The sequence below is a fragment of the Rhinichthys klamathensis genome, unplaced genomic scaffold (assembly GCF_029890125.1).
Source record: "Rhinichthys klamathensis goyatoka isolate OS25496 unplaced genomic scaffold, OSU_Roscu_1.1 h1tg000446l_1, whole genome shotgun sequence".
Lineage (NCBI taxonomy): Eukaryota > Metazoa > Chordata > Actinopteri > Cypriniformes > Leuciscidae > Rhinichthys > Rhinichthys klamathensis.
Genome location: NW_026606941.1, coordinates 551895 through 568102, shown reverse-complemented (window position 1 = coordinate 568102; position 16208 = coordinate 551895). Strand labels below are relative to the sequence as shown.

The following is a 16208-nucleotide window of genomic DNA, read 5'->3' as shown; positions in this document are numbered from 1 at the left end:
AATTTCTATACCTGAAAACTACTGTTAGACAAACTTGAAAAGCACTGTTCATTTCAATTGTATTTTTGTTCGACTTCTATCTTTATTTGTGCCATTGCTTTTAATTTGATTATTTGTTTTTATTATTTTTACTGACCGTTTCATTGTCCTTAATAATGTTTTAAATTTATATTGTTAGGTCAGTAGTTTTAACTGTGGTATCGAAATTGGAATAGAGAATTGTGAATTTTCACTGGTATCTAAAATATTGGTGTCATTACTGCCTGTTTTTGCAAAAAATTCATGGCCGGTAAATTTTCTGAAGTCAATTTGTTTTTTGTTTTTTAGGCCCTGTGTGCCAGAGTGGATGAGTTAAAGCACTTTACCTGCAGCCTGCCTCAGTCAGTGTGTGGTACCCAGGCTGGCATCTGTCACACTTATCTCCCATCACTCCCGGCTTACAGCTACACCTGCCAGTGTTATCACACTGAGTACTGAGAGAACCTGGAAATGATGAACCAAATGGTTATGGTTACAAACTCAAGCTCTGAAGGCCTATTCAAATTTTACACCAGAACAAGATATGAGATATGAGTTAAAATCACATATATTATACATTTATCTTTGTTGAATTTGTATGTTCAGTGTTGTATTTTTGAGTCGGTTTTTGGAGTTTTGTGAGATCATTTGTGATTTTAGCTCCTTGAGTAAAAAAAAACCAAAGCAAAAAAAAAAATGAAACAGAACAAAACAAATTAAAAAAATTAAAAATAAAATATGCTTGGCTTTTTATGCATCTTCCACCTTGGTCCTGCAGTATGGCTGTTACCCACCGATAGGGTTGCAGCTGCAGGAAAGACAGCGCTGGCCAGAAGGATCTCTGTAGTAGTTGTCCAAGCATCGCTCACAGTTCGGCCCATCTGTATTGTCGGCACAGTTGCGGCAGTGACCTCCATGTCCAGTGGCACGATACAGCTCGGGGTCGAAGTAACATTCCGCGCTCTTTCCGTTACAATTACATGCTGAAACAGAGACAATCTCAAATCAGAAATTTTATGTAAAAACTCCCAGGGGCGGCATTAATGTGCCTATTATGCAGACACTCACATTTAAGATAAATAAGATAAATGCTGGAAAAATCTAGGGTGATAACAGAGGAACTAGTCTGAACTACGCAGATGCGGTTTGGCAATCATCAGGATTTCGAGTAGGACTTCTGTCTGAGTACTTGGTGGACACAAGACACACTTAGTGGAAAGAAGATAGAGGAGCAGGAGCTGTGTGGGTGTGAGAACACTGGGCCTCAGGCTGCTGTACATCAGATGTCCACATTAGTCATGCATTTCTAATAAATGCGTGGATGCATGTGTCCAGATGAGGGAATGGAGGACACCAGAAACCCCTTCCACACACAATATGACTCCGGTTTGGATGGAAATATGACATGGAAAGATGATTATACTGCTAGCTTCCAAAACGTCAAAAAAGCACCATAAAAATATCTTAAAAGTGTTCTATATAACTTGTACGCTATTTTTCAAGTCTTCTGAAGGAACAAAATCTAATTTGTGTTCTCATTTATGTATGTTTTTCAAATTTGGGGAATCAGTCACATGACTAGCCAGGGCTAATTTTGTGTGACATGACATCAGTCTTGGTGGAACACCTCTAAATGCATTTTTAAATCTCTGGTAGCAGTGAATTAGCAGTTAGCATTAGCATTGATTTAGCATTAGCAGTGAACAACATTTTTACAAATATTAATATGAATTTAATGCACCCTTGCTGAATAAACGTAATAATTTCTTTAAAAAAAATATTACTAAAGGTTGTGATATTCTTAAATATTGGTTAAAGCGTGGCGGTACAAAAAGGTCATTTTTATTTATACAGGTTTGGAATGATATGATTGTGAGTAAACGATCACATTTTAATTGTTAGATTAACTATTCCTTTATATGAGGAAAAACCATTGGAACAGAAATCTGTATTTTTTTAGGAAGATTCGACCAAACACGGAAAACTTACGCAGACACTCGTTGGGGTTTTCAGCAGTGGCTCTCCTCCAGGGGCGGTCATTGTAGAAGGGCTTGCACTTGTTGCAGTCTGCTCCCTCTGTGTTGTGTTTGCAGTTACAAACCAGCTTCCTGCGCTCGTTCTTCACGCACTCGCTGGCATGGCCATTACACTTGCACCTGGGTGGGGAGGAGGAAGGTAACAGACCGGTCAGGTGCAAAGGGCCACCACACAATGATAGGGCACACTTACTATATATGTACACATCCTGCTGCTGTTGTGCGGAACAAAACCAAGCAGGCACAAACGTGCCGCAAAGCTGTTCAAACACAGAGCTCTGACGATGTTTGTTGAGCCTATCACTGAAACGTCACAGCACCTTTGTTGTCAGATTGAGTGGCTGATGTCTGTGTTTTTATCCTGCCTGTCCTTTGATAGAAGAGTATGCAGTAGTACAGTACAGTAATACTAAGTACGGTATGCAGTACTTTTGAACAGTGTTTTTCATTCCAGTCTTTTAACCAGCAGTGAATATTGCATATTAAAGCATACCAAGCTGGAAATGCATTTCATTTTTATATGCAATGCCAAAACAGAAGGAATAAAAGCATCTTAAACGCAGTCCATATGACTATATTTCGAGTCTTCTGAAGTCATACAATAGTTTTGTGTGAGGAACAGACTGAAATTTAAATTCTTTGCTGACACATACAATTATTTATTTATTTATTTATAAGTTTTGGAGCTTGACAGTTCCATTCCAGTATTTTTATGCAAATGTAGGGATAAAATAAAATATATATTTTAAATAAAAGCAATAAATGCACAAGTACATATATAAGACTGCTTCAGATAAAAAAAAATATATTATCCGTTAAGACGACAAACTACAAATGGAAAAATATTTTCAGCATAAATTACAATAATGTGCATCAAACAAAGTCATGTGATTGTATAATTTGCTCCAATGATTTGCTACTATTACTTCCATGAAACATATTCTCTCCCATTTAATAAAATATAGAACATTTGATAAAAGTGTCAGGCTTCATCTTCGACTTTTCTTCCGTTTTTCACAGGTTTTTTTTTATTTTTTTTTATTTTGCGGGTAGTGACAATTTTGTTCACTTTAACACATTGATGGAAACTTTGCTTTTATTTGCATGATATTCCAATTGTTTGCATAATATTAAATTTGCAAACAGGACAGAAAGCTACACTAAGTAACACGACAACATTTTTAATTGTTTTTAAAAAAGTTTTAAAGCTCTTTTGCCGGATTTCCAAAATCAATTGAACATCCATTCAGGGCCACAGTTTGGGCACATAAGAGGACTTATTTGTCTGTCTTTGTAGGTGAATATGCTCACTGCTGCATGTTCATGACAGAGACACTTTGACAGAGGCCTCAGAACAAGAGACGGCTTGTGCAGCTGAAGCCACCTCGCACACATTGTTTCTTTGGCAAAGCCTTATGGAAAAGGTGATGTGAGGAATAATAACTTGGTGGAGGATATGCACTCATTGGACATGCATTCTTCCCTAATATAAACTTATCAGGGATGTATTAAACCTCCCAAGATGCTACGTTTCTGGTTATCAGATCACATGAGGAACATCCGGCTGCCACTCAGCGCTGATGTGTCTGCTGGACAGGAGCACTGAGGCCGTGAGGCAGCAGGTGTAAATTATTCCCTTCGGCCTCGACCTTGTTCCCTTTCCAGACTCTCTGCCCGCCCCATTCCAGTTCCTCTGTGCTCTGTAATCCAGCACTCCCAGGCAGGAATGTAGGGAATGTGGGCTGTGTAATGGAAATCTGCTCCACATTTCAAACAGATTAAGGTGAAAAGACATGCAATGGAGCACCAGGAGATGTTTCACACTTACTTTACAATGCTCTGATCCCGTATAAGGGCTTCTTCTGCATGTCCTTCATCTTAAAAGCTTACTGTCATAGTTCACAGATTCCACAGACAGGAAATAAAGAGGTAATACTTCCACTGTTGTACCTATAGTTCAGATAATCGCACAGCAATTCCTTTTGGTCCTTTTATACATACACAATTGAACAAAATGGTTTAAAACAAGGAGGTTTTGTGCCATTTTTGACCCGTGTGAGTTCAGAAAAGCTTGTTCCCACAGAGAGTGAATTTTCCCAGCAAAGTTTTTTTTTAAAGAAACTACATCCCAAACCAACCCATTTCTCTCAAAGTGCAAAACTCACACTGCAACGATCTAATCGTTCAGAGCGTTGGTTCATTTCTTTTGTTTGCACACTGAAAAAAACTCATATCATCTTTCAGGTCACATGTGCAGCATTAGAGATGGAGCTGTTCACATCCTTGGTCTGAGTACAAGGCAGATATATGTCTCATTAAACTATTATATTGACATATTTACATCGGAGAGTGAAGCAACACAAAGAACCACGTCCAGAACAGCTGTAGATGCTGATTTAAACGTACGTTCAGAGAGCAGATGTTGAAACTAAAAAAACGTACCTTCCTCCAACAGCAAAGTCTGAGATAGCGTAGTAGTAGGATTTGAGAACTTTGGGATCATTGAAAACTTCATCTCCGAAAGTGTTTAATCTGTTCAGGCTCACTCTGATGTCTGTGGCAGTCACCCAATCCTGATAGAGAGGGAAAAAACACAGTTGTGTTACAAATTAGGCATTATTTTTTATTTTATTTTAAACATGGGAAAACAAAAGCAAGAATGTAAAGGTCAGTCATAGATGAGCATGTAACGTTTTTTTTGTTTCCATTTTTTCTGGAACAGATATTGGAGATATTTTAGCAGGGAAGGATTCTTCCCATCTGTTCTGTGTGCAGATGTTTAAAGAAAATAAATCCTCAGGCCTCTAATCTAAACCAAACCTGCTGGAGTCACGTTGACGCACTGTAATGTATGCAGAAAGGCTTCATGGGAAGAGAAAAACACCAGTGTGACGTTTAGCATGTAAATGCCATTTAGAATGATGTTGTACATTACTTGCAATTGAACTTTGCCTGCTTTGGCCACATGTTGGGAGTGCCAATCTCAGAAACCAAAGAAAACATGACTCAGACCAAGACATTAGTCCTTTCCTGAAAGCTTTGCAAGCGTTACCTCCAGCTTTGCTATAAACCGTGCAAGTTATTATTTTACAAGTGGGCTGACAGAATAGCACAGGGGTTTAAAGTGGAGCCAGGCAACCCTGTAACAATGCTGAACATCTTCAGTCCACTGCTGGAACTGAGGAGGAAACGTCCTTATGTCATTCTGACAGCTTATCCAGATATATTTTTATCTTAGACATTGTAAACACTAAACAGTCTGTGTGGTCACAATTAGGAATTTGGGCCTACTGATATTAGCTTCTTGTATTTTAGATGTACAATAAGCAGAAATGCAACAAAAAGAAAAAAGCAGAGATGAGGTTAGAGAGCAAAGCAGGGAGCAAAGCAGGAAGCTTGCGGTGTCAGAATTCCAGTCTGTCAGTCAAGTCCGAAGCAAGACGCAACCCAAAGCAACGCGTTATGGCAACGACATCTATAGTCATAAGATAGTCTGACGGGAGATACAAATAAACAGTAAATAAATCACTTTCCAATAAGTGCACATTAAATGTGCTAAACACGGAAGCTCGAATGTGTGTGTGATGCGCTAGAACAAACCTCATTGGTTCTCGGGCTTTATGCACGCACATTTGAGCTTCTTTCCTTTTAATGGGAGGTAGGCAAACCCACTTGAAGGCGCTTACCGCCAACTACTTGGAAACATATAAAACAAAGTAACACCTAATTATCAACAAATGGTAATAATGACAGATGATGAGTGAAGAAACTTGTTGTTGATCATTTCCAAAAGTCCACAAACAAACCTTCACTCACATCACACTCTTCTATATTGGAGCAGGCATGACAGCCACATAAACCCACAGAAACAAATCCATTCCTATAAAAAGAGTTCGGGGCTTTGATATTAATAGTTTTACGCCACATGAGATGTCTGATATGGAAGCATCTGGCGACAGGGCTAAAATTGTACATTTGGTTAACATTATATTTGAAAAACAATACTAAAAAATACAATTACAACACATGACCACACAAAGCACTTATTTGGTGATACATAATTATATTTTGACAACCATTTAAGTGATATGTGAATACTAATCAAGTAGCCAATGATGCATTCTCATTCATTGCACTAAAGAAGAGCTCCCAAAATAAGTGAAAAAATACATCATAACTAGAAACATTCTGACCTCAGGCGCCATCCTACAAGAATATATACTATCTATTTTAGATTCTCTTTTGTGAAGTAGAAGCTATGCAGACTGACTTGGATGTTTAACATTATGAAAGTACATGGTGAAATAAAAGTGATAAAAATGTTTCAAAAAGACACAAATCAACCCAAATCAGATCCCAGTGTTCCAGCTCTTGCATGTACACACACCAACACATGCACACGTACTCTTTTCCAGCTGCGTTTGTGTGCTGCCAAGCACAAGCAGAACGGGGTGGGAAATCTGGGGGCGTCACTAGTAACATGTTGCAACTGCTGAGCGAGCGGGAGGCGATGTACCACCTGGACATCACACCACGGGTCTCACGAACACACACCAACCAGACTGCCTGCCAGCTTCCATACATGAATTCCAGCCATACATTATCTGCTGTCCACCCAATCCTGCTCATATCTCACACAGTTAACCTCTTCTCACTTCCCTGTAACAACGGCAGCATCTTGTTTTAGCTCCGTTTTCCCTGCATAACAACAAATTCCATAGTCAGCAAATGCAAGGACTGACTCAGCTCTGAACGTCTGTCTCTTATTCAGCTAATTAGTCTAAAAAATGTTTTTTTGTGTGGTTGTGGTCTCTGGAAGTATATCAAGTTCTGGAGAACTGAAAAAATGTAACAGTAGTATTTCTGCGGCGTGCAACGGGCTGAAACATGTTGAAAACGCACCGTAAACGTATTTAAAAATAAAATGGATGATTTAATAAAACAACACAAAATAATGGTGGAAACTACTCAACCACTGAAAATAATTAAAGAAAATATTAAAAAATTAAAATAAGAAATAATTAGAAATAGAAATAAAATAAAATGGACCAGATAAAAGCATACTACAAAGTTTGGGGTCATTAAGAGTGTTTATTTATTTATTTATTATTAAGCAAGGATGCATTGAATTTATCACAATATTCAATAATACTACTGTTTTTTTCTGCATTTTTTTAAAATCATCAAATAAATAGTCTCAGTAAGCATAACAGACTTCTTTAAAAAAAAAAAAAAAAAAAGTAACACCATGCATTAAATTAATAAATTGTTAACAAAATAATTACCATTTGAATCTAAAGCCCCTTTCACACAGAGATTCCGATTTGGACCCGGGTTCGTTTGATTTTGGTTCATTCACACTGCCAGTGATTTTCCGGAATCAGAGAGTACGTTCACACACAACCCGTAAAATTCCCGTAAAGACACGTGACATCGATGTGACATGTAATGTGTGTATAGTTTGCTTATGAGCTGCGATTTCTCTCTGGAGAAACCACGCTTGTGCATTTTTTTCTCTGATTCGATCATAAACTAGCGCATTACGTACCGTTTCACTAGCCTGCTTTCACATCACTTCAGCGTCATCATTACAACACGGCATTGGTTATGGCTTTTGTTCACACAGCGCGCGTTCCGGGACTGATCCCGGCAATGTTACTAGGTCCCCAACCCGGCATCGATCCCGGCATCAATCCCGGGTCATGTTTGCGTTCACACAGAAGGCGTTCTGGCAATTTCCCGGGATCAACGCGCTGTGTGAAAGGGGCTATAATGTGATCCACCTTCTAAAATGTACTCAATGTGACAAGCATACTACTATTTTACTATTACTTTATATTTTTACTATTACTTGGAACAACTTATTTTCCAGAAAATATGGTAAATGGAAAGTATTACTTTATTGTTATATTTAGCAAATACCATCTCTCACACATGCAAATAGTTCTAAATTACGAGTTGTTTGTTTTAGGCTGCAGAAAGTTGCTCAATCTGAAATCTTGGAAAAGTAACTTGGCTGCAATCACACATGACTGCACAACCGCACATCTGGAAACTGAGATTTCGATTCCCACCAATAACTTTGTTATGTCTGAGACTGCGAATGATGTGATCGCTTTTGACTTCATGAGTGAGTTAGGGCGATCAAAGAGCAGCGAGCGATCAAGGGAGAGATCACAAAATGAGAGATAGAAGACTCTTTTACCTGCAGTACAGGGCTGTTGTCGAAGTTATATGCGCTGGGTCGGCCCTCGAGCGTGGAAAAGGCCACGTTTCCTCCGGTGAGGGGTGAGATGTCGCTAAACTCATCTGTGCACAGAGCCTGCTGCTCGTCCTCGCTCGTGCGGATAAAGCCGCGGTTGATCTTGCTGTAGGTCTTCTCGCAGGAGCCGCTGTAGTACTGGTAGGGAACCCAGGGCCCGTCCTCACTGGTGCGCTTGTAGATGGCAAAGCTCTCAGGACGGCTGGTGTGGAACTTCAGACGCACGTAGGTGATGTCGAAAGCCTTGCCTGGAAGAAGAGAGAAGGCAATATGAAGCAATGAATACTTCATTCTTTTTGTTTCATAAAACACATCGAAAACACTAAATGGATGGATCATTAACAGAGTAGAAAGTCCTAATATTCAAATGGAAAATCCAACCAATTCAAAATAGCTGGGGTGCAGAATCAGCATGCATTGCATTGGAAAGTCACAGGTAAACATATGTTGCGTATCCTCAGCGCATCTGATCATATATTTAGATCAGTGAGACATGTTCTATAATGTACAGAGAATGCAAGGCAGATTTCACACAGATAGGCTGGCCTGGCACTGGCAGTAGTGTCCTCAAGCTAAAGGTAGAACGGGGTTCAGATAAAGCTGGAAGATGACTGGATGGATTCGCTCCCTTTCCTAAACAATCTGTGCTTTGGTACGGCGTACAAAAAGATAGAGCTGGATTCAAGGACTGGATAAGACACTAAATCAGCACTGCAGGTGTCAAACATACACACATCTCTGAGAGATTGCACAGAAAATTGGATCAAGGTTAAGCAGACAAGCCTGATATTGCACACAGCTGGCATAATGCCATGCAAACATAACCTTGTTCCACTCAAAATACCTCAGCGCTCCTTCCTGTCTGATAAGATCTGCAAATCCTTGTCCTCAAATTTCTATTCTGCTCATTTCCCCCCCCCCCCTCTAACTGCTGCAAGATGATCATGGTCATAACCACTTTAGAAATCGAGAGGGATACCCTCGTTTTCAAATGATTGTGTTTACAAATATTTGTTGTTGTATTATTTATTCAAAAATACAATAGAATATATACATACTATAAATACAACTTGAACACGTTTTCAGTTTCTGAATAAAAATGTATCTTGATATTTTTTTTGGTTAGTTTAGGTTGTCAGATGGTGTAACTCCCCAAAAATGTAATAACTATGAATGAATTAATAATTAATAATTTAAAAAATACTTTTACCTTGAAAAATCCATTAAAAAAATTATTTTGAAGAAAATAAAATACACACATTCAAAATGTAAAGAAAAAAAGATGGCTACAGCACATACAGTATAGACTTTTTTAATGTTGTGAAATATTATTACAATTTAAAATAACAGTTTTCCATTTTTAACACATTTTTAACTGTTATTTTAAATAATAAATAGCAGTATTTTCAGCAGCATTACTCCAGTCTTCAGCGTCACATGATCCTTCAGAAATCATTCTTATATGCTGATTTGGTGCTCATTAATTGTAAACTTCTTGTGAAAATGGCATAATTTATATATATATATTTTTTTTATTATTATTATTTATTTATAAAACTTTGGTACATGTGTTTAAACTAGTCTTCCTTTTCAAGGTTTTTCACTTTTATTTATTGTTGGCAATCCTCTCTCTGCCATGATTGGAATCATTTCATCGTCAACTAGAATGAAATTCTTCTTTCCACTCTAACACATAACATGCAATCAAACCTTGTCTCGTAAAATGACAAGACAAGAGCATAATCACATGCTTTTTGTTTTTTTTTACAAGCAGCTTAGTTTTTTTGTGCTAGTCTGGATTTCAGCAGCTTTGCGAGGTCCTCCAGCAATTATATAGAGCGTGTAAAAACATATTTTTGCATGTCTGAGCAAGCTATGGGTGTTTGGGAGAGACTGTAACCAGGGGCCAATGGAAATGGCATGGAGAGACATTTATTTAGTGCAAAGAAAATGACACCATCTTTCAAGCAGGGCCATGGGGGGGAACAATGTTTGCTTTAGCAAAGAATTTGCTCTCCAAACAAATCCGCAAAAACTAGGGACAACTGTGTGTTAAGTAAATAGACAGATTGCATCAAAAAGTTTAACTACAGCTAAAGCAGTGACTGGTTTAAAGCAATGACAAAAAGACTCATTCCTTGCAGCATTCTCTGAGGGCATTTTGGCTGTTAACATGAAAATGAACTTGCTGACTTTAAGGAGCCCCCAGCACACAAGGTCAAAGTTCGACAGAAGTGGGAGAGATTTTTACAATAGGGCGTGGGTTTTCTGCTTTTCTGTTAGTGAATGAGCTGAAAACGCCAAAGGTAGCTCTTAAAAAAAAAGCTTACAATGACTCAAAGGTGAATCAAAGTATAGCTAGCTATCATCCAAAAATTATACAAAAAAGAACAACAACAAAAACCCACAGAGAACTAGCCTATACTTCTTTTTCCTGCTTTTCCTTGCGTAAGCTAGTGTGTGGTGTCAGAAGACCAGGAGGAATATACAAAAAATGTCATCCATTTTTGAGCTGCTCTTTTCTCAATGGACATGGATAGTGACTACCTCATCACATTCTGCTACACAATGTCTTTCAAGTTCCACAGAAACAAAACTGATTTTGTCCCCCGGTGGAACTCAAATTCATGATGTTCAATTTTGAGTGAACTTGCAATAAGCACAGATACAAAAACAAGCGGTGCTTAAAGGTTCACTCTAAATGAAAATTATGTCATCATTTAATCACCCTCATGTTGTTCCAAACCTGCATGACGACTTCTGCAGAAAACAAATATTTGGAAAAATATCTCTCTGTTTTTGTCTATACAATAGACAATGTTGTTTTGGACCCCATTGACTTTCATTGTATGGGCAAAAACATTCAAAACATCTTCATTTGTGTTCTAAATAAGAAATAAAGTCAGATTGGTTTGGATGAGGGTGAGTAAATAACAGAATTTAAAATTTTAGATAAATGTCCCTTTAAGAGTGACCAGAAACAACAAAAGAACAAAAAAAAAAAAAAAAAAAAAAAACAGTGCTGGAATCACTGCACAAGCTCTTGCAAAAGAGTGAAAATGATGACGGTCATGCTCATGAAATAAGACAATATTCCCAATCATGCACAAATTCAGACAGCACAACAGTGAGTCAAAAAAAATTCCAGCAACAGTTTTATCCAATAGTTGTCCATATTTCTTACGGGCCTTTCAAATTCTACTCTATTTTTGGCAATCGGATGACTCACTCTAAATCCATATCCAGATGTTTTCAAGCACAATTTAACTTTATTTGTCTCTTGATCACTGTAATTCATTGCAGTTCAGGGTGCCCTGAAACAAAGGCTGGGAACAATTGTGGTAGTACAGAACATTGTGACCAAAATAGGGCCATTTCCTGATCAAGTCCCGCTTTGAACCCAGGAACAATCCAAGGCATCCACATTTGACACAGCTACGCCATGGATCCGACAACAGCAGGATGACTTTTAAAACCTAATACCCAAACAAAGCAATGCTTTAAAGCGTTCGCACGCAAGTTGTGCATGCACTTCACTGACTGGTCTGGCACTGAGGCGAACAGTGCCATCATTGATGTCTCACCTCTGAAGTCTCCCCAGCATCCTCGCAAAACAAGACGAACCAAATCTGTTGGCAAAGCAGTGAAGAATCAAGCCAGAAGCTGGCTGAGAGGGAAACAAAAAAGCCCCTTCACGTAGCCAACGCACTTCAGAAAGACAGACAAAGCGCACTTGAGCACTGACTCATAGTGCTCACTGGAGCATTGCTGGAGCTCAAAGGCATGACTGAAGTAAGGGTGCACATGAAGAGGAAAGGGTCAGGCCCTGTGGGGGACGTCGCACTGGACTGTCTTTGAACTTATACTTGATGACATCTCATCTTTGTCACAAAGCCTTTTGAGACTGAGAGGGTGTGATTTCAGGGTCTGCATACTGAGAGAATTAAGGTGGAGGCCTGTTTCAAACATCTGCAAACAATGTGCCAGAAAGATAATAATAATAATAATAATAATAATAATAAAATGTTGTCCAATTACATTACATTACACCACTGCAGTTTTACATTACACCACTGCAGTTTTATCAGAGCAAAGAAAAAAGTCCTAATAAGACATGTGCAGACACTCCAGACAGGTTAAAAAAAATGAGAACCTGATGTTCTCGTGATCTCAAAAATATTGCACATCCTATGGGCAATTAATCATTTCCTTTGGGTCAACAAAGCAGACATTACACAGACCTAAACCATCATCGGCTGCAGCTGTGGGGGAAGTAGCCACAGGTGTCTCCTGAAGATGAGAAAAAACGCAGTGATGAGCAGAGGAGTCTTTCTCAGAGTGTGCGCCAGCTGGGAGACTGTGCATAGTACTATGGAAAACATGCTAGAACATATGAAACATACAAAATATATTAGACTATACTTCAGAATATCAGGGATTTGTGGAAGTAAACTTAATTTAGCCTTTTTATTATTTACTGTTATTGTGTGATTGCTGGTTTTATTTTATAATCCTCATGGGAAAAATCACTTTCTCTGCTCATGAACTAACGCTGGTGTGAAGTCGACTGATGTATTGAGGTTTACACCAGGAGTTAAAGCTTTTCACAAACTCTAATTAGGCTCATATGGAGGCAAATTGAAGGGCTCTTTTATCCCACTATTAATGGGAAATTCCTCTACTTAATCAGCCATTACTGCTGCCACTGAATGCAGATATGAAGCAGACTTAAATCCAGAATGGGGTCCAAAAGTCTGTGACCCCTAGTGAACAAGGTTAAAATATATATATTTTTTAAATGCAATAAAACATTTATAATATGTATACAACTTTATAATATATATACACATATATATATAGATAAGAACATTTGTATAATTTGTATAATTGTTCAATAATATATTTTTGTATAATTGTATTAATATTATACTTTTTAATAGAATTCAATTATTTTGGCAATTTCAGACGATAATTTTCTTCAGACGAAATTCCGGTGCATCCCTAGCAACTTTTTCAAAATCTTAAATTTGTGTGTGTGTTTTTTTTTTTTTACCAGGTATAAATGAAAAAGCAGCAACATTTTCCTAAACATCTCAGACTGTTGGATACCACAATGTTTTCCTATTTAAAGTCTGTATAAAATAAAATGAAAAAGAAATATTGCCAAATAATTTCACTCTTGAAGAAATTGCAAGAATGTTATGAATTTTGTGGCACAGGCATGACGGCACTACATGGTTTTACCCAGCCCTTCAAGTTCAAGACCGCCCTGAGCAGAAGAACAAGAGGAATTCCACCATTCAATCCAGAACAATCAGGGTATTGATGATAAAAACTGTGTGGCTCCCCATTGTGAGACTGAATAGATAGAGGATGGATATAACAAAACAAAAAAAAATTATCCGTGGCGCTCAGATCAAACTGTCTGTATCCACCATCAAGATCTCTGGAAATGTCAAGCACAGCTTTTTCAGTTATCAGACAGGGACCGTCCACTTCACTTCCTGTCTTTCACAATCTGTTCTCACTCACACAGACACATGCAGTCATATATTCAGCAAATATATATATTTTTTCTTCCTTACAAAGTGTCCTAGCCAGCTGTAGCTTTGTGTAGCCCCGCCCACTGCAAAATGTCATTGGTCTAAAATCATTCTCCACAACTACAATATCAAATAACTTCTGATTTTGTGCATAGTATGGATAACTTGTCACATTGTGCTGAGTTAGAATTAGAGCCCGACCGATATATCGGCGGGCCGATATTATCGGCCGATATTAGGCATTTTCCTAACTATCGGTATCGGCATTTATAATGGCCGATAAATGAATATTTTAAAAAATGCGGGTGCGGTGATTCATGTAAGGGTGGCGCTGCCAATAAAGCACCTAAAAGCTGTCACAAAGAACTGGCAAAAGTAATGATTATGAATACAACAAATATAGCAAGGAGACATTTTAATTGTTTATTAATAAACAAGTGTTTTCAGTCAGTGTCATCCAAAGATGAAGTTGACGATGCTGACTCGCGATCTTCAGTGAACACGCCAGAGAGAAATGCACATTTCATACGATTACATAAGTCTGTCTGTCTTTCGTTTTGAATTGTTCTGTTTAAAAGTAGACATTTCAATATAGATATATTTCAATTCTCAGGACTATACGCTGAGTTTCGGTTCATGAGACGAGCTCCAGTTCACCCGCCGGCGCCTCCGTGTCGAGATTATCTATCGTCTGCTATATTTACTTCTTATTTATTAAATCCAGGCAATTGGTTGATGAAACATTGATTAAAATTAAGATACAATTAATACAAAACGAAATTCACTTTGAAAACGAAAGGTTTTGTGCTTTCTGTTTGATGTCTATGTGAAAGTTTCAAAGCATATTTTAGTGACGCTTTCAGAGCGCTCACGTCCGTAGTGCTGAACTGTCGCGTCCGTAACATTGTTTTTTCCTCATAAATGCGAACACGAAAAATAAAATAAAATAAAATGAATATTTTATGTAGCCTGTGGAGACTGAGAGCCAACCCTTCTTCATCCGGTGGGTAGTAGCCTGCTTGTGATTTGCGCAGTGTAATTCACAGAATTGATTTCTCTGCTACAAGCCTCTGTCATGTATTGTGTGAGCTTGTGACTATTGCAAGCGCGCAGCTGAGAAGTCCTGATTATATTGTCTGCTATATTTACTTCTTATTTATTAAATCCAGGCAGTTGGTTGATGAAACATTGATTAAAATGCGTGGCGCGAGCAACAAATCTCCGACAGTAAACTGATTCTGCTTTGTCTCGGGTAAACAGCTGTTGCGACGTGAGCAATAACGGCCGCGTCCGGTGTAGACACAGTGTTAAAGCTCATTCTGCCTATAACGCTACGTTACAACGTCGTTAGTGAAGATTATGCAACAGTATTTAGAATATGATATAATATAATATAACATGCAATGCAAACTAGTTTGGTTACAGCTCAACTGTATAATTCTCATTCTATCATTCCCCCTGCCTCCATTACATATCTGTGTCACACAAGTGTTTGATCACCACATTTGAGTGATCATTGCAAAACGTGTATATATTTATTCTGTTTATACTGTGTAAAGTACCCATCAAAAGTTTGTACACACCAATAGGAAAGTGTCCAAACTTTTGACTGGTATACTGTACTATAATACACATAAATAATATTGCTACTGTATTATAATATACACATAAATAATATCGGCCGATATATCGGTATCGGGCTTTTTTACTCCCTAATATCGGTATCGGCCCCCAAAAATCCATATCGGTCGGGCTCTAGTTAGAACCCTTTATCAGAGGGACACTACCCTTGAGACGACCTTGGTTTATGTGCCTTGCTCAAGGTCACAATATCTCTGGTTATCGGCCTTGGGTATTGAGCCTTTACTGTAAACAAACTCATTAAGATGCAATTTCTCATACCTTTAACCAAAACTGAGACTGTGTGACAACTTAGGACAGAAGTCGCTGAGGTGGGAGGAGGGCGAGAACTTGCTGAACTGACTGGAATGTGCTTCCGCACAGTGACGCCAGTGTGGGGGGTCGAGCAGACCGAAAGAGAGATTGAAAAGAGAGAGGGAACATATGCAAAAGCAAGGGGACAACACAGACTAAGAGAAAGAGGTAAAACACAGAAGATAACATCAAGAACCATGGGGGAGAGACATTTGATGAAACTAAATGAAATGCAAGACAGACATGTTTAAATGAGAGAATAATCTTGTCTGCGCAAAAACTGCAAACAAATGTCAAATAAAAATACATTAGCATTATAGGGGTCATAGCATGAGGAATTTTCCATGATCTTTTGTGATAAAAGAGGTTATTGTACTATAAAAAAAAAAACATTGTATGTTTCAGAACTCAAAA

The 16208-nt window shown here is 38.2% G+C and overlaps 1 protein-coding gene across 1 annotated transcript in view; it reads right to left on the bottom strand.

Moving 5' to 3' along the window:
* lamc1 (laminin, gamma 1) overlaps positions 1-16208 on the bottom strand; it is a 66973-nt gene that overhangs the window by 12791 nt on the left and 37974 nt on the right. Inside the window, exons 2-6 of the mRNA XM_056236422.1 lie at positions 8260-8564; positions 4497-4627; positions 2008-2174; positions 813-1001; positions 366-483 (exon numbers count right to left, since the gene is read on the bottom strand). Coding sequence (XP_056092397.1) covers positions 366-483; positions 813-1001; positions 2008-2174; positions 4497-4627; positions 8260-8564 — 910 coding nt within the window. The remainder of the gene's footprint in view (positions 1-365; positions 484-812; positions 1002-2007; positions 2175-4496; positions 4628-8259; positions 8565-16208) is intronic.